Source organism: Pseudoliparis swirei, chromosome 9, assembly GCF_029220125.1.
Source record: "Pseudoliparis swirei isolate HS2019 ecotype Mariana Trench chromosome 9, NWPU_hadal_v1, whole genome shotgun sequence".
Classification (NCBI taxonomy): Eukaryota; Metazoa; Chordata; class Actinopteri; order Perciformes; family Liparidae; genus Pseudoliparis; species Pseudoliparis swirei.
The window spans coordinates 19,375,587-19,399,161 of NC_079396.1; the positions used below are offsets into that span (position 1 = coordinate 19,375,587).

Here is a 23,575-nt window from a genome sequence, read left to right on the forward strand (position 1 = left end):
TTTGTTATTTGCTGTGTCATGTGTTACATTGACTTTATTCAGTGTTGCATCATGATTTAATATAATTATTAGCATTCATAAGAAACCGGTTTTGAAGGAAGAATACAAACTTAAGTCAGTCATGGAGCTGAATTTAAAATCTATACAGCTGTTTGTTCAGTAATGTGTAGTCTTCATCCTGGAAACAGGTTATCTGATAAACACTGGAATACTGTTTACTTTTTGAATACAGAAATACCTGAAGCCCTCCCTCCCCTGGCCTTCCTCGGCATCAGAAACTGTCACCTCTTTTTATTTATTGAAAACAAAAGCCTCATGTGTGGTTGTACTGTTTTAATTTCCATCCAGTTTGGCATTTTTGGAAACCACTATTGACAATATCCCTTGAAATTGACAAAAGAAATAGTTCAGGCTGAGTAGTAGAAAACTGACTGTCCTTGTTTGATCACTAGTTTGTGAGCAATGCCTAATGTCTTGTGTAACAAATAACATGAATTAAACTGAATGAAATGATCGAAAAAATAAAAAGCACATGGCAAACCTGGAAAGAGCCTGATTTTGTTTTGTGTACCCTCTATGCAATCACAATATCCCGGTGAGTTTTGTGGGAGGAGTAACTACACATACATAAAATTATATTTTATATACACTTGTACTCGAAAAATACAATTAGGAATGATACAGTTTTAATAATTACAAGGCTTCGCAAGATAATCATTCCAAGACGAAATATAAGAATAATCTAATAAACATCTTTGAAGTCGTGTACATGGAGTTATTAGCGTGCGAGACATTTTGGAGCGAGCACAAACTGCTGCAGCATAGATGGACATTTTGTGGTTGCCATGCGAACATGAGAGTGCGGCGTCTCTGTCAAAAGCTACAGAACACAGAGCTTGAATCCAAATCAAATTCACTGATGGAGGACAACCGCATCGTACAGACCTCAATTATATTTGCAGAGCCGTAAGCCCTCATTACTCTTATAACATGTCACCCCCTCTTTTCCTCTATTGTAACCACGCCTATGTTCCACTGCTCCCTACAGAATATTACACAATGTGTGGCCAATATTCATTTTAGCCTCACATCGTCCCAATTCTTGCTCATCCTTTGTCCAATAACCGTACTATTATAACCGCTGTGACCTTAGCTGTGCAGCTGAGAGGCAGCAAGGCGGAGCCGACTCAGCTAGAATTACACATGATCCACCACGTAGCTCTCATATGGATGACCCAGTAGTCTCTCTACCTCGGCCTTGGGCACCACCCAACACTTGCCCGTGTGGCGTTTCCGCACCGTGTCTTTCAGCGTCTTGTCCTGCAAGGTGACCCGCATTTTCTCTGATCCCCACCTCAGGATCCCCGCGGCTGGAATAGCTTCATTGTGCATCGCACCTCCACCCAGATGATCTTTCACCGCCTTGATGCTCATGTCAGCGTGCTGAAACTGGCCTAGAGGCAGACAAAGGTGGAGAGTAACTAAGTGCATTCACTGTAGTCCTGTACTTAGAGAACAGAGGTACTTGTACTTAAGTATTTCAATGTCATGCAACTTTATATTTATTTTAGAGGGGAAATATTGGATTATTTACATTTATCTGACAGTTTACTTTTTTTAAAGTTACATATACGGTAAAACCTCAAATAAGATTAAACAGTAAACTAGTGGTTTCCAACCGTCTCACATTTCAGACACTTACAATTCCACCAAAGATACATTTCTACTCTAAACCTCTGAGGTAATTGTATTAAAATAAATGTTTGAGTTAAAAGTTTACAATGTTAAAGTAAAAGTAATTTTTTTTTTAATAGCTCTACTTAACTTTTTTCCTGCTGCAGCTCATGTCCCGTCACATAAATAAGGCCTTGACCCCTAGGTTGGGAGCCATTATACGACTACTACTACTACTACCAACAGTACCTCTACCACTACTACTACTACTACTACCACTACTACGACCACTACTACTACCACTACCACTACTACTACCCCGACGACTACTACTACCATTACCACTACTACTACTATATAGCAATCAAATAATGTTATATATAATAACATATCAGTCACGGGACATTTTTCTGCATGATGAGTACTTACTTTTACTTTACTTTTGACACTTAATGTACATTTGGATGATAAGTACTCCACTAGGAATGAAGGACAGTGAGCAGCATGCAAAGATTCAGTGAAAGCTGACCGTGAAGAGCAGATGTGTACATACCCAGCAGGCCTTGGGTTGAGGCAGACAAGCCCCGTCCATCTGTGATGTAGAAACCCAGGTGAGCCATCTGGAGGTAGCTCGGGTGTTCGTAACGATGGAACATAACCAGGAACCGCACACCCTTGTTCAGCTCAATCCAGCAGCTCCGATGATTGTCCACAGTGACCGTCACGCCCTGCCTCGCCACGGACCCTTGCCGATTGATGGGGAGAACATCCCGTCCTTCCCCTTCCACCACTACGGCCTCCAGTGAGAGGGTGATCATGATGTCACCAGAGCCGCCTGTAACTGAGGAAATGGTGAGCCGGTCGAAGTAAGTTCGGGGGCGGTCGTCTACACTGTGCTTGGAGGGAGCTCCCATTAGGTGGCCGTCAACAATGATGCCTTCGGGAGGAAAAAGGAGCACACATTTAGGAGTCGTCTTATTTCATCTCAGTAACAGCTGATCTTCAGACATGTCTATTTACACACCTCACTGAAATGAGAGATATTATTTCGAAGCATACCTCTCTCTGGTTCCTCCAACAGCCTGAGAACGTCATTGGCTCTGCCGTCGACTGTGAAACACAGGTTCTGATGCAGTTTTGGCAGCTGGACCACAAAATGAGGATCTCCATCAACTACAACGCACCACATTTGAGCATTAATACAACACAGGTACATTAAATATGAAAATGTATTTGACATTATAAGTGAAAACCTAAAATGTTAAGTTCTTGACCTGATGAGGAGAAGACCCGGACGGTGCTCAATCTGGAGGGAGCACTATCTAAAAGCACAAGACATTCAACTACAGGAAGTCTTCCTTAGCCCCAAACACTGAAATCAATGACAGGTCTACACAGATAGTAATAGACCTGTAGTGTCTCTGAAATAAATTACGTAATACTGTGAACAACCGACTAAATACTTACCAAATGATTCGGAGTCTGCTGGATCATCCCCTAGAAATAAATCAAGATTTTTTTTTTACGGTCCTGAAAAGCATAGAATCGCCTCATAAGCATTTGAAACTTACAGGCATCATAGTTGAGATCGTAGTCATAGTCATAGGTTGCATCATAGTCTGGGAAATAGATGGAAGTATTGAGAATTGAAGTTCAGTTCTGGTTCTGCTGATCATGAGGGAATTTAAAATGTACAGGGAACAAACGTATAGCAAGCATTAAAAGTCACTCACCTTTTACAAGGTCAATATCTATAAGAGATCAAACACATTTATATTCAGTTCCAATGCTGTCATATATATTATTACATTTGGTTCATTTACATTTAAAATTCGGAACAAAAAGTGGTCTGTCCTTGAAATAATAAGAGAAAATGAACTTTAACCTTTTCTTTGAATGAAAGTAGAGACATCTGTGGAGAGATGGATAACATTCAATCAGGAAAAAATATGCAACATTCTGCATCCTTGAGTGGTTGGTGATTAGAGATTAGACTCCACAGACAAATCAGAGCATAACCTACCCAGAAGCCCTGCTGCTTCCCACAGGCGTGGCCCGTCGGTCACACCGGGCATCGGAGCAAAGGTGGCCGACACAAAGGTTGCGATGCTCAGTTCCGTGTTGTTGTCATCCACAGCTGGAGCTGGTGCCGGGGTGGGAGAGGTGAGCTTGGGCAGAGCGGTGGTGATTTCAGGCACATCTGGAGCAGATGTGGTGGTGTTCTCTGCCTCTGCGGAGGGCGCAGTCACTTTGACCGGAGGCAGAGCGGTCCTCGCTGTACTGGGCTGAGGGGGGAGGGGTTTCCTGGGCAGGGGAGCAGGGTCTGTTCTCACCGAGCTGAGCGCAGGTGTGGCGCTGGTGGTCAACGTTGACATTGTGGTGGTTGTGGAGGGCGTGGTTGTTTTCAAGGCTTTGGTGGATACTTTTCCAGGTGCAGGGGGTGGCGCTGTTTTTAAGGCATTCAGCAGAGAGGTGGGTATCTTCCCAACAGGAGGAGGAGTGGAGGCCGTTTTGGATTCATTGTGGAAAGGAGTGGGCTTTTTACCCGAGAATGGAGCTGGGGCGGTTTTGACGGAGCTGGGACTGGTAGTTGTTGAGGTTTTCTTGGATAGTGCCGTTTTTGCTGTCGAAGTTGGTGATGATACTTTTTTAGTTTGCTTTGGAGGTGGCTGGGGAGGGTCTGGCTTGTTTTTTTCAGACCTGGGCATAGAAGTTGAGCTGGCCTTCTTTGCAGGACCAGCAGCTGATGTTTTGGCGGCGGCAGTGGTCATTGCCGTCGTGGCGATAGTGGCAGCGATGGTGGGCTTTACGGTGGTTGGAATTTGAGCTGATTCATCTGCGTCGGGCTTAACTACAACTAAAGAAGTGACTGGTGTTACAAAGTTATACTTGAGGGACAGGTTGGTGGCCTTGTCTGTCAGTAACCTTTGAGTTGCAGGGTCAGTAGCATTCAGTTTGGCCAATAACAACTCTTTGATGGTGAAATACGCCCAAAGACGACGCACAAAACTGGATATTCCTTCTAAACCTCCCGAACACTCCAGTGATTCTGCACTCCCATTCCCATGAGCATGGGTAATCAACACATCGTTGTCTAACTTGACCCGCTGCTTTAAATCCGTGGCGGACATTGACACCTTGAAGTCGTTGACTCCTGGTTTGACCCTCCCAGCCACCACCAACTCCGAGCCTTGGAAGTAATTCGGGAACAGGGCGTGGGTGATGTCAAACGCCTGATCGTCCAGGTACGACAGCTGGATGTCTGATAGCAACGGGCTAGCTACTTCATCAAAGAAGCCCTTCAGCTGCAAGGCTGCATCTGCATCCTCATACACCATCCTCGCCACGCCACGGTTATCCAGAGCCAGGCGTTTCAGGAGGAGGAAGTCTGCATCGTCTCCAAAGGCAAGGCCAAACAGAGAGGAGGAGCCCAAAGCCTTCTTGGCGTTGCTAAGGATGGTGTCACCAGCTGTTACTCCGATGGTCGCCTCCCCATCAGTAAGGAAAATTACCAGAGGGACACGACGGGATGAGAGCGGTTTGGTCGAGGCGGAGGATGGAGGGTTGACCAGCTGGGCAGCCGCCAGCAGAGCTGCATTGATATTGGTCCCTGTTACAGAAGAGTGGATTAATCCGTTTTGAAGGAACAGAACAAACAATAAGAAAGCTTGATACGATAGTCTCCTCGACTCCAATGCCACAACTCAAACAATACCACATTTCAACTCACATCCCTCTGCAATAATCCTCTTTACAAAGTCTTTGGCATCTTGTACATTCTGCCGAGTCGCCCGGACCGTTCGTCCTTTCTTCCAGGTGTGAACCTTGTCTGAGAAGGTGATGATGTTGAAGTGGTCTGCCTCTCTAAGGTCCCCGAGAATAGTGCCCATGGCCTGCTTGGTCTACTGACAACACATATTAGAATTATTGACAGAAAATCCACGATATGTTTGCAAATTCTCTCATCGTAGAACCATATGAGTCCATGAGCTTTGTCCACTTTACCTGTTTTATCTTAGTGCCTATCATTGAGCCACTGACATCGATGACGAATATAACGTCCTTAGGAACCACAGGAAGCCCTCTGGGTGCGAAGTAATGCACAAAGTAGCCATCATATACCTGAAAGAAATTATACAAAATAAATGAGGGAGAAGACAACTTTTACTGTTATCAATAACACATTTACACTACCGTTCAAAAGTTTGGGGTCACTTAGAAATGTCTTTATTTTTCAAAGAAAAGCACTGTTTTTTCAATAAAGATAACATTAATCAAAAATACACACTATACATTGTAAATGTGGTAAATGACTATTCTAGGTGGAAACGTCTGGTTTCTAATGAAATATCTCCATAGGTGTATAGAGGCCCATTTCCATCAACTATCACTCCAGTGTTCTAATGGTACATTGTGTTTGCTAATCGCCTTAGAAGACTAATATCTGATTAGAAAACCCTTGTGCAATTATGTTAGCACAGCTGAAAACAGTTATGCTGGTGATATAAGCTATACAACTGGCCTTCCTTTGAGCTTGAAGTTTGAAGAACAAAATTAATCCTTCAAATATTAATCATTATTTCTAACCTTGTCAATGTCTTGACTGTATGTTCTATTCAATTTTCAATTCATTTGATAAGTAAAAGTGAGTTTTCATGGAAGACACAAAATTGTCTGGATGACCCCAAACTTTTGAACGGTAGTGTATGTATTGTGACAAATACTCATGTCTATTTGACCGGCCAGGCATAAACAGATCCTCCTGACCTGGACTTCACCCATGACATCTCTGAGGTCCACATCATAATGGATGATGAAGTCTGCGTTGAGACCTTTGGAGGAGACGTTGTTCTGTTGCTGTAGAGAGGGACTGTAGCGAACTCGAGCACAGCCGGCGTTATGTTCCACATGAGTGGAGACAGGTGCATCAGCGTCACCTGTAGGAGAGTAGCATCCATGTGGCAGTTATTATTAGAAATGGTAAAGAAAAAAGTACAAGATTCAGATTTTATAAAAGAAATAGCTCTATATTTTTTTGAAATGTGCTTATTTGCTTTCCTGCCTAGAGTTAGATACCACTCTCAAGTCTGTAGGGTAATATGAAGCTACAGCCAGCAGCCGGTTAGCTTAGCGTCGCATAAAGACTAGAAACAGGGGGAAACTGCTGGCTTGTTCCAAAGTCAAGAAAATGTGGCCACTATTACCAGGAAAGCACCCATAACTTCACCTTTTGGCTGTTAATACAATTTTGTTTTTGTTCTCCGCATAAATAAGATGTGAGGCGGGTTTCCTGGCAACCTCACGGTTACAACCAGTTTTGTTCCCTGGAGAGAGCCGGTCCAGCTGTTTCCATGTTTCTATTTGTTATGCGGAGCTAAGCTTTCCAATTATATTTACTGTAGAAATAAGAGTGGCATCAATCTTCTAAACACTCCTGGAATAAGTGAATATGCTTATTTCCCAAAATATTATGAATATATAAACTATTCCTTGAAACATCAATCAACAAATCGTTATTACTCCCTTAATCAAGTGTTTCAAGCTTTATACAGTCACTGCTCTTAACACCTGATGGTAGGTACAAGGCGGTGGAGCATTGAAGGTTGATTTTCTCCTTTGAAAGGTTGATTTTCTCCCGATTTAAATAAAAGACGGGCAATAGCTCCTATTTTTAGCCATAGTTCACCTCGAGCAGTGTTGGAGAGCAGCCGGCTCGTCTTGAGAGGAAAGGCTTTGATGAAACTGATGCCCGTCCTCTCCGTTACACTGACGTCTAGCGTGAGGTTCTGCACAGGCTGTCCTGGCCTCAAACCCAAACTGAGCTCATAGCGGCCGAGTCGACGAGGCAACAGCTCCTCGTAGGTCAGGGAGAAGGACATCCGACCTCCTGACGGCACGCTGACTGCCACGCGGAACTTTTCAATCTCCCTCTCTCTGGAACGCAGCAGAGTAAGAGGGAAGCAAATCTCACAATATTGGATTGGATGTCAGCCTCCTCTGATGACATCGCAAAAGAAACAGATTTACATTCAGAAATGTTGTTTTTGTGTCAAGTTAAAGAAGAAGAAAACCTGTGACTGACTTTGTAGCAACAAGTCCAGCTGTTTTTCCTTGCTTCTTAGCAGCGTCGTACATTTTCCTGGCAGCCGCTCTTTCCTTCACCTGGGCCACATACACCTTGCCATTGGAGGTGCTGATGGGATAGAGGAAAGAGGAGGAAGAAACAGCTTTCTGTGTGAGTCACAGTAGCCAGATTATATTTCAGTCAGAAACACGCTTGGCCTGCTTGGATTTATTTAAAGTGATTTACTGTATTTCGCTGCTTATATTTCCAGAGCGATCACAAAGCTGCTTCATAAACACGCTTAACGCTTGTTTACAAATGGAGGTTAACGTATAACATGTACAGGGGCGGTGGGGGTCATAAACAGGGCGGGTGGAAAAGAGTAATTTCCTTCTAAAAACAGCAATAATGAAGAGAGATCTTGCAGGCAGATGACGCTCCGAGGAAGTGCCGCCGTCGGCTACACCCGACTAAATCCCAACCAAAACCACCACTCCAAAGTGGGATCCAATTCACACAGTGCACGTCCTCGACTTCGGTGACCACTGATGTCACGTGACAAGGTGCTAAATTAAGGTCAAGTCCTTTGAACAAATATATCCAAAGAGAAAAATATCATCAAGGGTTAACTCAAATAAACCAACTGGCTTGAAGAGGGTCTTGTTTGAGAAACAGAGCAGAATGGCAAGAGTGGAACATGGAGGCGCCTGTATTTATATGTGTGGCTGGCAGAGAGGGGGTGAAGGAGCGTGTGTCCATCAGTGACCTACACACAGAACACAGAGTTCTTAGTTAGACACAGAAATGCCAAAGACTTAACGCAACACATTTTGCCACAGCTTTTTCCCCCCCTTTGGGATATTTGGTGATGTGCAGACAACTGTAGACGTCCTGAGTGAGAAAATATGTGAGTGTAAGAGTGTCAATGAAAGACAGAAGTGAAGGATTATGGTTGTAAAAGAAAAAACCTGTACTAGCTCCAGGCTCACACATACTTAAAAAAAGTGAAGTTTACATCCACCTCCATGTAGGCACGCATACATACAGTGGATGTAGGCATGTGTGTGTGTGTGTGTGTGTGTGTGTGTGTGTGTGTGTGTGTGTGTAGCGTATCTAAACTGGCAGGCTGCCTTAGTAAACTGTGCGGGGGTGAAAAGAGGGACTGGGCAACTCCTGTCATTTTCTCTATTAACTTTTTGACTTGCACTTACAAAGCCTGGTATTCATCTGCCCTCAGGTTCCCCCTCCTCCTGACCTGCTTCCGCTCCCAAATCCAGCTCCAGGTTTGGTGTTTGGCCTGCGATGTTGACTTATTTGTCTTGTTTATATTTAGCATTTTTGAAAGAGAGCGCTCAGCAAACCCTCTTGCAAATCAAATTATGCATCTTTCCTCTGGACCGGATTTCTAGTTCCTGACATAATTCTTCTGAAGTTTTATTTCTGGATGCTTCCCATAAATATGTACACCATATTGAAAGTAAATGAAATGAAATATACTGGAAAGAAATAATATTTCCTGGGAATACCTTTGACTTGTGTCCCCATTTACTGTGAGGGAACACCATCCAAAACACCGTAAGTGAAATAAGTATCGGTTGCATTTCCTGACCATCCTAGTGATGTTAGAGAGTAAAAGTAAAGGAAATTGAAAAACAAAAAAACTAATACACAAGTACAGGCTGTGCCATGTAGAAGAGAAAGATGAACACTCACATGGTGAAGTTGGAGATGAAAGCAGAAGAAGGAAGGTCCACCTCGAAAGCAGCCTCCTTGGTGATGGGGAGCTGGTTCCATATTGAACTCTGGACTGTGGTAATAGCGTAGCGGGACACCACTGAACACTTCACATGGTAGTCTGTCACCTTCAGCTAGTGACATCACAATTACATGTATTCAAAATATTACTTAGCAAAATGGACCAATCAAAAGAAAAAAAGGCATCATTGTGAAAAAAAGAAATTTCTGCCAGTGTTGTTTATCATGAGATTTTGGGATGAATAGTACATTATTTTGCATTTCACGGCTGTAGATGTTTATGGTTGTGTTAATTTTAACTAATTTAACTTTTGGTTTGTTTCCTTAACAGCGATGCATAATATTCGATAGGATCATGATATGTTTGTAGCATCGCTGTCCTGTGAGAACCGTCTGTTACTTAAACACAGCCCTTTCTTAGCTTTGTGACGAGGCATTATCCATCTGATCCAAGAAGCTTTTTAAATTATTTAGATTAAGAAGTAGGACGATCTTCTCAACACATAAAGAAACACTTCATCTATCAGTTTCTCACAGGAGTTACATTGTTTCCACTGGACAGGCGGTGTATGCAAATATGGAGTCTGAACAGTAACTAAAGCTGACAGACAAATGTCAAAAAGTACAATAGTTATCTCTTAAGTGTAGTGCATTAGGTTGCATAACGTACAAGTACTCAAGTAAAGTGCAGTTAAATCCAGTACTTGAGTAAATAGAGGCTACTTATCTACATTCCACCACGTTCTGAATGACTGTCATCCTCACAGATCATAACTAGGGGTTCATGCCACATTTGTACACAGACCAGGTATCAGGTATGACTCTCAGACAACCATGTATGCATATTTAAACCCACCACCCTTACACAAAGCGTAGTAGAGGGATCCCCCCCCCCCCCATATGACGGTTTGCCCTACAACACAAAGCACGGCGTCTCCATCCACCTCGTGTTTACTCGGGTGACGCCGGCGCCTGCTGAGACCAATCTGGTCTGTGCGGGCCACATTACTGCAGGATGAGGAGACCGGCAGGAGGAAGAGAGCCACATCAGACCCACAGCTCACTGGTATTTAGGAAGGCTGTGGTGGGTGCTATACAAACCAAATGACTGTATGCTTGCAGAGGATTGCTTCGCAGTTAAACCGTGATGCAAGCTGAGGGAAAACAGTGAAGCCACTGATGATCCCCTGAGAGCTGCTGTTGGTTGTTCTCCTGTCTGTGAAGCTTGTTCTGAGTCACTTTGTATCAGTGGTGGAACAAACTAAATACTTTTACTTGAGTACGGTTGGAAACATTTTATGATTTACATTTCAGAGGGAAACATTGTACTTTGTACTGCTCCACATTTGTTTGACACTATTGAAGACATTAAGTATTATTAAAAAGACAACAACATACGAGCACTCAAGATTAAGCAAGAGGCCGATATAGCTTGGCCCAATTGCCATGTCTCTCGTAGTTATTGACTTTTACTCTCTAAACTTGTGAGATGCTTTCATTTAAATAACGGTTTGGATTGTGTGTGCCAATATTTAACAAAACAAATCTAATATTAGAGAAAAGTCTAATATATTTATATATATATAAATATATATATGTAATCTTCTCTTCCATTTATAGATTTAAATCATGTTTAACAGGAGTAAAGAAAGGGAGAATCACATATTTTGGGCTCTAATCTTAAACTAAAATAGCTGGTATTTTATGTAAGACAATTTATGTAAAAACAACTTACCACTGCTTTTGTTGGTTTACTTTGACGTCTTACTCTCTGGGAAAGAAACAAGCAAATTACATCAAGTGCATTAAGCAAAATGTGCTTTTAATTAAACCCAATGGCACAATGTTATGAAGCATAATTAGTACTATTTTTTTTTCAAAATGCCTCCTTTTTAAAGTAATCTCCACAACCTGCCAATGTAACTGTGTGTCAAAATATCCTGAATCAAAGCCATTCATGAATGAAGGGAAGTGGAACTGGAAATAAATGCTCTCACTGTATACAGGGCCAGTGACGGTTGCACGGTATGCTTTCAAATGTGAATGTTGCACACAAGTCATTTCTGTGTCAATACATTACCACGGTGGTCATTGCTGGGAATTTAACATACACATAAAAGAGTGGAAACCATTTACAGGTAAACATAACATAGAATTCATATAATTGATGTAAAAAAATAGGACAATTTGAGATGCTCGCATTAAGTGAGACACTGCTGGTTGTATTAGAGCTGCTGAAGGTCACTTCCTTAAAATAGTACTTTTACATCTCCAAGAATGTTGCAGACCAATCAACCACACATTTATGACTAAGGAGTAGAAGTTCAGTTATTATTGTTACACTGTTCTCCTGCATTCTTAAGTTTTTCAGCCTGGTTTAACAGAGGAGGTTGTTAAATAAAAAGTGGCACAAATTGCAACAATCAATGAAAAAGGGGAAACAAAAGGAGAATATACCTGTAAAAGATAATCTGCTCCAAGGTTTGCTTCATAATCCTTTGATAATCCCTCTTGCACATAGAAAGAGATGAACACTAGAATGCACTGAATCTTCAAGTTCATCATGTCCATAGTGATTCAGGTTGTAGACTCCAAGGTAAAGTGGTCTCACGTGCTCAGCGGGACTGAGGAAGCTCGACAGCAGGACGCTGTGCATGTACTTCACATCTTATAAAAGTAATGTTGTGCAAGGGGCAGTCGTTCCCCCTCCCTCACCTCGGGTTAAATTCAAACGGCTCAAGTGCAGTGAGAATAAAACGTGTTCTGAAAATTGTTAAATGACCGTCAGACGTTGAGGGGAAAAAAAAGAAAAAAAAGATGGCGAAAAAAGCATAAAGCTCAGTCAGAAGTTTGCGTGAGTCCCGCTCGGCTTGAAGAAAGCAGCCCCCAGCTTGAGTTCATGCATACTGGAAATTTCACAGACTGCTGCCACTGAGGTGCACGAGAAACGAGGGATTTCTAACCCCCGCTCGGCTATTTGGGGAAAACACCCCGGTACCAAAACACCTCCCTCCCCCTCCTTGTAGGAATGTTCCTACTAAATGCTCCAGTCTGAGTTTTATTCCTTAAATTTCTCCCAAATGCGAGTTTTCATTCCCCCTGAAAGCTCTTTCACAAAGACCCATTATTGGCTGACTGAACAGCACCTTGGTCTGTTGTGAAGTAACTTTGTCATGTCTAAGTTCAGCTTCTCTGTTGCCAAGCAAACACAAACACATTTGTACATTGGATTTATTTTCGGAGCAATGTCTTGGATGTTTGCTGTATTTATTTACATTATTACATGAAGCCTTGGCTGAAGTTTAGTGTTCAGGTAAGGTATGCACTTGACAACAGCCAAGTCCCCAAGTCAACATGACTTGTTTGTTTGGGTGCTGTCCATGGTTCTGATCCCCACTTTTATAATTCAATTATCAACAGAACATTATCTGTGCAATGACAACCTCACTACAACGTTTTAAGTGTATTCCTATTGTCTCTGAATCATTTGTAAACAATGTGACAATTTATCCCAAAAAAAAGCCAGCTCCAGTCACATGAGACACAGGATGTCACGCTCATATTTTAAACATGATCTCCAACTATGTCCCGTTCATTCCAGGAGCGTTTGCACTGATGTGTTTTAATATACAGTAGCTAAAATAGTACCAGTTCTACATCTAGACTCCTCCTTCCGTCGAGTTGTCCACCTCTCACTGGAGTGCATCTCTAGTATTTAGTAGCTAATATCTGGCAACTCGTTGAGTTTCACGTGATTCGAGTCCTTTCCTCACTAAACAGCATTTACGGGTGGTCAGGAGCCGTCAGCAGAGCCTCCTCTGGGTTTCTGTTGATGTCCACATTCTGCAACGAAAGCAAACAAACCCTGAGACGGCTTAGAGGCTATCGGCACATTCCATATGAACCATTACTACGTACTAATTCTGAGCACATTTTTAGGATATAGTGTGTTCACACTGGAAAAGTGGCAAAAAAGGGACACCTTGCAAAACATAATGTGCCTGATTGGTACTATTCTCCCACAATGCAATGCAAGGTTTGTTGTGGTGCCATATTCTGTCCATTTAATGGATCTCCTTTTGATCATAGAAGAGATCATGTGACACTTAGATGGAACAAAAAGGGACTTTATTTAACTAAGTATTTGGATGATGTGAGATCCCACTTAAGGGCCCCACATACATTTTTCTGTTTTTATATGTTAATTCTAGGTCGTAATGCAACAAAATAAGAAAAACACAGAGGGTGAATAATGTTGCAAGGCACTGTACATATTAAGTTCATCGATACATACATATTACTTTCCCACAGAATAGTTGTCAGAGCTAAGTATCTATTATGACACATGTGTGCTTGTGGAAACTCACCACTGGCCTCTCTCTGTGCGTGTTGACTGCTTCAATATTGAGGAAAAAGGATTCCACTTGACACCCTGAAAGAGAGGACAAAGTCACACTGTCAGGGAGCGATTTCCAGAGATATGGTGATGTCACACACTAAAACATTGACCACCTACCGTAAGCTACTGGTGTGAGTTTGAGCACTGTGTGAAGTGGGCATCTTAGATAAGGTAGCTCATCTTCAGAGGGGGGGAAGAAGATTATGAAGAATGTTTGTGGTGTTGAAAACAACATCATTTTTTATCGTGTCAAGCCTGTATGTCTGTACCTGCAGGTTTGTCTAGAAAGTAGGCCAACAGGCAGCGAAATACGGCTTGGTGGCAGACGACCAGAACGTTTTCCTGCCTCTCCAGCTCCATGATCACCGGCTCTAGACGATGGACAAGGTCCTCATAGGACTGGACACGAGACAAAATAATAAAGGAGTTCATCAATAATTTAACCAAACTCATTCTCATCTTGAAGCATAAGTATAGACCATAAGTATACTGTCCAACTGACCCAACCTGTCTTTATTCAGATTCTCTTATATTGACTTTGTTGCAGGTTACATACGAGGGTGAAAAGTGCCCCTTGAGAAAGGCCTACTTGCTCATCAATGAAGCTACAAATAACGGATAGCATAGCTTAGCACAAAGACTAGCAACAAGGGGAAACAGCTAGTCTGGTTCTGTCCAACAGTAACTAAACATCCACCTTCCAGCCTTTATTCACTCATTAACATGTTATATATTTTATATCTCTTATATCTCCTGCAGGGATGGAAAGTAACTAAATATATTTACTCGAGTCCTGTACTTTAGTACAAGTTCAGGTACTGTTAAATGGGCCATTCTGCATGATGAGTACTTTTACTTTTGCCACTCTTTGCATATTTTGATTTTAATACCTTTATTTTTTAAATCTTGTGACATTTTGAATGCAGGATATTTACTTGCAACATATTTCTACACAGTGGTATTGATATTTTGATATTTTTACTCAAGTAAAATAACTGAGAACTACTTACACTCCAGCTTGTTTGTAAAAAATAAAGATTTGTCATCACTGTGAGCTTACCAGCACTCATAAAACCACAACTTTGTTATCTCTGCAGTTTGAACACAGCCGGCGAGTTGTTACCCCTCGTTTCCAGTCTTTATGCGAAGATTAGTCAACAGCCGACTGGTTGAAGCTTTATAGCTCAAAGACACCACCCTAGTCGTATCAATCTTCTCATTTAGTCCCTCAGCAAAAAAGCGAATAGCCTATCTCCCCAAATGTTCCTCTAACTGCACAAACTGCTCTAGTGGACTGTAGTTGTGAATGTGTGTTCCAAAGAAACTCCCAGTGATACTTCAATGGTTAAATAAAAAGCTAAAAAACAAAAGTCACAGTGTACTTACCTCACCCTTTGGGTAACGATAACGATACTTGTCCTGGTCTCTTAGTGCAAACTCTTCGGGGAAATTCTTCTGAATCTCTTCGTAGGTGAGCTCCTCACATACACCCTAAATTAGAGAAAGTAACTTAAACATTTCCGTGTAAAACACAGCTGAACTTCTGGCTTTGAAAATCTAAAGTCAATTTGAATTATTTGGAGATTTGTATTAAAAGATGTGAAAGCATCGTCTATAAAATAAAAAAATTCCTTTTATGTATCTTTTGTTTGAAAGATGATGTTTTAGGATGAAGAGGATGAAACTCACAGCGTCTATCTCATTGAGGGCCTTCCACTGTTCATACTGGACTCCCAGAGCTTCTGCAGTCTGGATGGTCCTCTTCATGTGGCTCGTCCACACCTTCAGGTCTCTGATATTCTGACCTCTGATGAAGGTCGCCAAGGCATTGGCATACTGGAAACAATCAAGGTAATTTATACTCAATGAACTCCATCTGTATACTACAGTTGGAGGATGTAATTTACATTTATTTGATAGCTATAGTTCATTGTCCAGTCAAACATGATTTAGATTTTATAGAAAAAAGATATAAAAACTCAGAAAAAAAGATATCAATAAAAATAATAGTAAATAGTGTGACGACCAGGAATTGTTTGTTGTTGGTGTAAAAAGTATCTGGTTTATTTATCGTTGATTGTGCGGTGACTTTCTATAATATTTGCTCATCATATGTTGGTGGAGGCAGCTGGGATAACTATGTGGTGAAATATATCATTTAGATCGACAGAATGCACTGGTGCTTTATCACAGAGATCAGATGAGTGCTTTTGCTTTGTACAGTTGCATTGAAATGTGTTTTTTATGTTTTAAGGTTTTTCACCTTTCTACTTAATAGAGCTTTGCTTCGTTGTATGGAATCATTTAAATGGCTTTAAGACTAATCCTACCAAAATAAAATGTGGAAAAATAAACATGAATATCATGAATAGAACTATTCATCACTATGTTCAACTAAAGCTTCAATATTGAGTTGATTAATCAATGACGGATAAGTAATTGGCAACTATTTTCATTATCGTCATTTGTCATGCCCAAACAGTTCATGGTTCCAGCTTCACAAATGTGAAGATTTATGATAGAACACATTTTTATTAACATTCTTATTTATTTGTATGTACATTGAATCATTTAGATGTTTGGACTTTTGGACAAGTACATTCTGACAGAATGTTTCACCTTTTTCAGAATTTTTACAAACCAAACAATCGATGAATGAAGAAAACAAATCAGCAAATGAATCCTATTTGAAAATAATACATTTGTAATAGAATAAAATGTCTGCCTCAACCAACTACAACATTAAAATCCTGATTTTACATTAATACATGAGTAATAATAACTTAATGAATATAAAGTATTTATTACAGTGTATTAGTACCTTTACTTATGTAATGTTAATGAATACCTTTTCTGGTATTGTGTAATCTACTCACCTTTTGTCCTCTCGGAGAGAGGCCTGAGTCTCCACCAATGTACCCTAACAGGTTGAGTTCACTCTCACCGTGGCGGCTCAGGTAGATGGCTCTTGGCGTGACATGGATGTTCATGAGGTAGTAGACTATCCTGCTTTGAATGTGGTCCTGGACCCGGTTCACCAGGTATCTACTGCCCACGTCGAAGATCTTGATATAGGAGAGGTTCCTGTTCAAATTCAGTATTGGAGAAAAGGCAGCTATGAAATTAATCTGTTTGAAATTCAGTAGACCAGACTATTCAGTTTATTAATCTCACAGGAAGAAAAGCATTACGGGGCTGTACCTGTCTTTCTCGTTGTCTATGGGCATGTAGCTAGCCCTGTAACACTCAATGCGCTGGCTGAAGTCCAACAAGGCCTCATCTGTGTCACGATCCACGTAATCCGGACTCCCTAATTTTACTTGCTGGAAAGGAACGACAGTTTTGGAAATTAGTTGAGAACACTTCATCCCTTCAGCCTCTGTAAACATTTAAATCAATAAAAAACATCCTTGACCGACCTTAATATTCTCTGCAATGATTTCTGGGTCGTCACAGATTGACTCCACAAAGAACACCTGCACACAATAAGTCATTTAAAAGTTCAGGAATACCTGCACAGAATTTAAAAGTTCAGATTTATTAACATGACTGTAAAATATATAACCCCCCTGTGACCTTATATTTGTGTTTTTAATCTCATCCGTAAAGCAATTTCACAGTTTGGGAAACACACTTTTTTGTAAACCTTTAGGCAAACTAGGCTAGCTGTTTCCCTCTGCTTCCAGTCTTTATGCTAAACTAAGCTAATCACTTCAAATTAAACAGACCCGTCTGATAATGAATAATATGAATCTTCTCATCCATCTCTCAGTAAGAAAGCCTATTAGTATATTTGCCAACATCTCCAACTTCCACATACACACTCACTTTGTAGCCTCTCTCCTTTGCATAAGTCAGGATGAGCGTCCTCCTCTCCCTGGTGGTGTTGGTAGCATCAAATACCTAAATAGGACAGACCGTAGGTGTTATCGATCCATCCTTATTGGCAATTAAAGTATATTTACATTATTCGTCATGATTAAGAATCAAGCACATTAATTGTATCAGAACATATGTTGATGCACAATGTCACAATATATACTAATATAGATTACAATGCACGGATAAATATCATGTCAGAAACCAGCTGATAATTGAGAGGGCAAAAAGAGACAAAGATCCCTCTGAGCAAGAGTTAGACTTGTGAACTGATTTTTACGTGTAAGAGCTTTGCCACTTTAAGACTTGAAAAAATGAATAGTTAAAAAGACACACACAATACATACTACTACTACTTCTACTACTAATAATAATAATGTATACTTTATTGATCCCACAGTGTGGAAATTCTTCTCTGCATTTGACCCATCCTTCGTTCTTAAGGAGCAGTGGGCTGCAGTGAAGCGCCCGATGAGCAACTGGGGGTTCAGTGTCTTGCTCAAGGACACTTTAACCTTCAACTATGGGGAGAGCGGGGATCAAACCGGCTACCTTGTGGTTACGGGACGACCAATCTCTCCATGAGCTACAGCCGACCACCACGAAGAATCAATCGGTGTGTTTTATTGTGATTCGAGGGACAGTCTCAGTTGTCCTCTTACTCACGGCTATTTGTCCCTGGTCCTTTGAGAAGTAGGCGGCGACATCTTTGAGGGCAGCTGATGCACAGGCCCTGAAAGAGAAGTTATACTCTACAGGCAAAGGAGCAAGAACTGCAAAAATATGAGTGCATGGTGAATCTGCCACGAGAAATTACAAATCGGACCACATAAAGCCAATGATAACAATAATGGTATACTTACTTGCGGATCCTCATGGCCTCCTCATTGTCGGGTTTGAAGAATTCAAAGTTCTTATAGATCTTGACAGCCTCTCTGCGGTACTGGCCCACGTTAAACACTGGTTGGATTACGAAACAGAGAGGTATAAAAAAATACAGATTTCCCCGGAGGGCAAACAAAAACAACTCATCGTGTTTAAACATATCATGATTTTATATTTTAGTTAACATTGAAACAGTCAATACATTTTCTCCGTCATATGTTTTTATGATCAGAATTCAAGGATTCACTTTTAAAAACTGACTTTTTGTCGGCACTCCGATCCAGTTTAGGTAGCGAGTGAGCTTCTTGGAGATGTACGTCTTTCCTCTGGCCGGCAACCCCACCATCACAATCATTGTGGGAGAGTTACAGAACTGAGGCACCGAGGCTGAGGTGGAGACAAACGCACAATAACACATATGAATAGTTACTGATGTGGAAATGTAAGCTATATTGTTGCAAATCATTCAGTAGAAGAGCATCAAGCCTCGTGTCCAACGGGTTAAATGACACGTACAACTCCGTGAGGCTCTGCTGCAGGACATGTGTTGAGCGTGTCACTGCCAAGGTAATCTTCATTCAGAGAATGACAGCTCCAAGGTGCAGCTCAAATGTCTGCAAACTAGTGTTGTGAGTCACACAGCTTATCTGCCAGTCTTTGGCAGCAGCTGACACAGGAACCTGTCCAACCAACCACCAACACATGTATATCACCACTGGCACCAGACATAAAGACATTAGTAAAGAGTCAAATACCCCATGAAAGATGTAAACAACGTTTACTCACCGGATGCGTGTCTTCCTCATAGTCGTCACATCTCAGAAACAACCAGAGCAGCAAAGTGTGTATGCGCCATATGGCCGACAAGTCACATGAGGAAAACCCTCCTAATCTCCAAGTGTGTATAAATGTCTGTGTCTTCCCTGCAGCCCAGCTTTACTCAACCAATGTTCCCAATACAACACCATAATACTTCATATCTAAGGCTTCGGTTCAGACTGTCACTATGCCACACTGCAATTATTTCTCAAAGCTATACAGTTAAGAAAACAGAGGCACCGTTGTAGAATGACCTCTGATATCATTCAGCTTTCTCTACTCAGAGATTTCCACACAAACCTGCCATAAATTTAAAGAGTTTGTGTGTCTCTTAACCAGTCATGACCGAGTTCTTCCATGCTTGTCTCAACAATAAATGGCAGTTATTTATAAGGCAGGGTTGCTTGCCAGTTAGCTGTACCCCCCAAAAAACAACCCGGATGGTCCGTGAGAGTCTATACAGGGACAGGGAGAGCATCCAGGCGATTCGATTATGAATGGATTATGCTGCGTCAGCAAAACGCTCAAAAGGCCCACGTCAGACACGGAACAGAGAGCCAACTCAGACCTGGCTTGATCAAGCTTGGCTGTCGTCCCATGACTGACTCCTCTTTGTCTCTCAGACGGCTGCCTGCATTCCCCCCGAACGGGACTGAGCTCAGTCCTGAAGGATTAAGAAGTGTGAAACACACCCATGACTGTTGAAAGTGTATAAGCAAACACCATAGCTGCATCTGAAACAAGAAGGAGTTAAAGGCAGACAAACAGCAGCGAGGCAGAATAGATCATGTTTCTTCTTGTATTCAGGCTGAGCCAGGGTTCTTCACTGCACTTACATCCTCTCCTGCGGTTCAAGTTGCAGCCTATCCATGGCATCCAGATCTTGAGCACAGGAGTCTGGGTGAGCTTTTTCTGCTCTGTTTTAATTGTGAGAGCCATGAGGCCTGAGTGGCTGGTGGAGGAGTGAACGACTGAGGCTCTGTGATCTGTGTGCTTGTGTGTGGTTCACTGAGCACTACTCAGCATGTCAGCTGACTGTTACTAAGGACAAGTACTTGGTAGGCAGGAGGGGGGAGGACCATGCTGCTTGTCTGCCTCTCCGTCTGTTTCAACATTTTGAAAAAGGCCCAAGGGGGAGCTCAGACGGTAGAGAAGCATTCACATCCACCATCCTGTACATCCTGGTTTCTCCATTAGAGGAAGAGCAATAGGGTCATCTGAGACAAGTATAACAGAGGTGGGAACCTCTCTTGAATTAAGATAAGCACCGTTACAAGTATTGAACAGGCTGTTTGTTTGTCAAACTGGTAAGTGTGGAGTGGTGACTTTCCTTTCTTACCACTAGAGGGCAGTTTAAACCTTCCACTTAAATATGGGACACTGTAAAAAGGGTCATTTATTGATAGGGACGTTTTGAAATCATGTGTGCATGTGGAAAATTTGATTTTCTAAATTCAGCTAATTGGCTAACTCTCCCCAGTAAAGCTACCGCAATATAAATGGGCCTATACTTAGTTGTAAGTAAAAGAACTGCATTCAAAAAGGGAATGCAGCCAAAGTACTCATTCTGTACATTTGTTCCTTTTTAGTGAATATATCTTGCATTATTATATTGCTAATATTGACACAAACAACATATAAATGGAGCTAATATTGACTACTGTCTGTACTTTTGGGTAGTTTAAACTATAAAAATACACAATCTTAATAACTGATTATAAAAAACTGTAAACACAAAATGTTCAACAGATCGTCTGAAATGTATGGAATAGCAAAACTAGACTTACGGTGCTGAATTCGAAATTCAAAGCAAAAAAAATAAACAGAAACTATTTGCAATGTAAAGATAAAGTGGAGGAATGTTGACCCGACCACTGAATGAAGAAAACTTTGACTTGAAGTACAGCGAGAATGTAATTTGATGCTTTGACGACCAGATGTCTCCAGAGACGTCAGCTCCCTGAGCAGAACATCTTCCAAACCAGACAATACTGTGTTCTGTCTGCGGTATAACATAAGAAACATATCCTGCCTGATCCCAAAAGAAAACGTCACTTAGGTCAAACCTTAATGCCACTCATTCCATTAATCTCAAAATAAATATTTGATATTCCAATGGTTGTTTTCCTAGCAGTTCAGCATGTCCACACACACACACACACACACACACACACACACACACACACACACACACACACACACACACACACACACACACACACACACACACACACACACACACACACACACACACACACACACACACACACACACACACAGATCTGAGGGGGGTAATAAATGTCCTGGTTTGAGCACCAGTTACTTTTCCCATTCATAAAGTCACATTGTTATCACTCGTCATTGTAAGTGTGCCAAAGCATTTGCTTCCTCGAAACAAAGCAAGTGAGAGGAATATAGAAAAGAAACAATGAAGTCTATCAAATAAACACGCAACTCTCTCGACTTCCTGACTGTGTCTGACTATTTATTTGGACCTGTGCAGTTGTTTCACTAATCAAGGGGAAAAAGCTAGCATGATATGACAAGTCTATTTTTACTCGCATGTCATATCTGTGTTGCACTCACTCCATTTTAACATATCTATGGCCGGCCCGTTTCAGAGTAGAAACCTCGTTGCAACATGTCTTCCAGTGTATTGTTTTGGCATGCGCTCTGCAGAGGCGGTTTCATTTGTGAGCTCACCTGCACCGTCACATCTGCGGAGCCTCACATGTTCCAGCGGGAGAAACTCCATTCTGCACTAGCGTCGACTGAAGCAACCAGCAGAGTGGCTAAAGACCATCGACACACTGGATTATGGAGGTCAGTGGCAACAGGACTCTTGAAAGAAACCAAACCCCTCTGCCAAAGTATTCACCACCCACCCCCACAACTAAGAACGCTCTCTCTTCAGACCACATGCGACATATGATCGTAGCAGACTGGGCTTGTCCTTTAATATGTGCCAGGGGCATAGTTCACAATACACACACAAGGGGGGAGGGGGAGGGGGGAGCTGCACTCAGAGGCAGAATCCCAACATGTGCAAAGGGCGGCAAGAAGCCGATTGTTGTTGCGAAGAAAGACAACATTCATGTGCACAGACTCATCGTGCATGTGCGTTTCGGTGAACAGCAGTGAGGGAATGGTTGTCAGCTGTGCGGTGTTAACAAATGGGAATCAAAACCCAAAGATTCAGATATGATTTTAAAGTGATGCACCACATTATGTAACCTTTAAAGTAAAGTACATGGTGACTTTAATATATATCCTGACTTTATGGGATATATGGCATGTCCCAAATCATGCAACATACTAATTATTTACAGTCCATACACATTTTTACAGTATACTGGTCAAGCAGTTAGTGTAAAAAATGTTTTTAGCAATTTATACAAACAGGAAATACTAAAATATGAGGATAATATTGTGACAATATAAGTGAACTCATGCATACTAAATATAGTTACATTTACAAGATTCTTATACTCTTTCTGAAGCTAACCCACCACCCACAATTTTTTTTTTAAAGAATCAAACTCTCTTTTCTTAATGTTTCTGTGTGAAAAAACCAAAATATGCTCTCTTTTGAGCCACAAAAGGCTTTTCTAGAATATTCTTCAATTATTCAGTATTAATCCCCAACAGCTATAAATATACTTTGATGTGGATCAGTAGAGTTCCCCTTTGTGTGTGTGTGACTGGACATTTTACTTGAAGTTAGTCGACTGAATAGAGGGGTTATTGTGACGAGTCCTTCCAAATATTTTTGCTAAATTGACAATGTGGTATAATCCAGAAAAGCTGGGGAGTTATGATGTTATTGTGCCTTTACTTCCAAATAGCTTTGTTTGAAAAATGTTGAAAGGATACCTGTTCTGACAACTTCACATTAGAGAAAATAAATATTTCATGGCCGGCAGCAAATGTATTTTGATATGTTCAACACTGTAATGACACTTTATTACTAAAGCCTGCAGTGACAAGTTTATGGAGTAAAAAATAAAGAGACATATGACTAAAAGAAGTATTGGTGTGCAGTGATATACGGTAGAGAGTACATTGTTGTTGGGGTTGAATGCATGGGATCTTTTAGTACC

General features: G+C 41.4%; 2 protein-coding genes across 9 annotated transcripts; both read right to left on the reverse strand.

Moving 5' to 3' along the window:
- Positions 1–318: 318 nt before the first annotated feature.
- itih6 (inter-alpha-trypsin inhibitor heavy chain family member 6) lies at positions 319–12,603 on the reverse strand. Its single transcript, XM_056422034.1, has 17 exons — positions 11,951–12,603; positions 11,229–11,264; positions 9,452–9,606; positions 7,757–7,867; positions 7,361–7,608; positions 6,442–6,611; positions 5,680–5,796; positions 5,405–5,576; positions 3,698–5,284; positions 3,560–3,586; positions 3,408–3,425; positions 3,246–3,293; positions 3,142–3,171; positions 2,949–2,996; positions 2,734–2,847; positions 2,228–2,611; positions 319–1,454 (listed from the first exon to the last, which is right to left on the reverse strand). The coding sequence occupies exons 1-17, from the start codon at positions 12,062–12,064 to the stop codon at positions 1,198–1,200; spliced, it is 3,636 nt and encodes a 1,211-aa protein (XP_056278009.1). The 5' UTR covers positions 12,065–12,603; the 3' UTR covers positions 319–1,197.
- A 104-nt stretch (positions 12,604–12,707) lies between these two features.
- pfkfb1 (6-phosphofructo-2-kinase/fructose-2,6-biphosphatase 1) lies at positions 12,708–22,372 on the reverse strand. Of its 8 annotated transcripts, none has more exons than XM_056422037.1 (15): positions 22,179–22,372; positions 20,044–20,139; positions 18,918–19,043; positions 18,635–18,731; positions 18,438–18,504; positions 17,721–17,795; positions 17,312–17,368; positions 17,094–17,215; positions 16,769–16,976; positions 15,582–15,728; positions 15,279–15,383; positions 14,162–14,291; positions 14,010–14,072; positions 13,861–13,925; positions 12,708–13,336 (listed from the first exon to the last, which is right to left on the reverse strand). In XM_056422037.1, the coding sequence occupies exons 1-15, from the start codon at positions 22,228–22,230 to the stop codon at positions 13,277–13,279; spliced, it is 1,470 nt and encodes a 489-aa protein (XP_056278012.1). In that variant the 5' UTR covers positions 22,231–22,372; the 3' UTR covers positions 12,708–13,276. The 8 variants fall into 8 exon arrangements, with proteins under 8 accessions (XP_056278012.1, XP_056278013.1, XP_056278016.1 ...); XM_056422038.1 differs by lacking the exons at positions 20,044–20,139; positions 22,179–22,372 and adding exons at positions 20,168–20,209; positions 20,312–21,574; XM_056422041.1 differs by lacking the exon at positions 20,044–20,139.
- Between the last annotated feature and the right edge of the window lie 1,203 nt (positions 22,373–23,575).

Excerpts from the sequence above, each read along its gene's own strand:
- itih6 (XM_056422034.1), bottom strand. The coding sequence starts at position 12,064 with ATGGACATGATGAACTTGAAGATTCAGTGCATTCTAGTGTTCATCTCT. Across the intron at positions 5,577-5,679 it reads TAGGCACTAAGATAAAACAG|ACCAAGCAGGCCATGGGCAC; the intron begins GTAAAGTGGACA and ends TGTTGTCAGTAG. Across the intron at positions 1,455-2,227 it reads CTCAACCCAAGGCCTGCTGG|GCCAGTTTCAGCACGCTGAC; the intron begins GTATGTACACAT and ends GTCTGCCTCTAG.
- pfkfb1 (XM_056422036.1), bottom strand. The coding sequence starts at position 20,209 with ATGCAGCTATGGTGTTTGCTTATACACTTTCAACAGTCATGGGTGTGT. Across the intron at positions 19,044-20,043 it reads GCCAAGCTTGATCAAGCCAG|CCTCGGTGCCTCAGTTCTGT; the intron begins GTCTGAGTTGGC and ends TCTCCACCTCAG. Across the intron at positions 13,337-13,860 it reads CGCACAGAGAGAGGCCAGTG|AATGTGGACATCAACAGAAA; the intron begins GTGAGTTTCCAC and ends CTTTCGTTGCAG.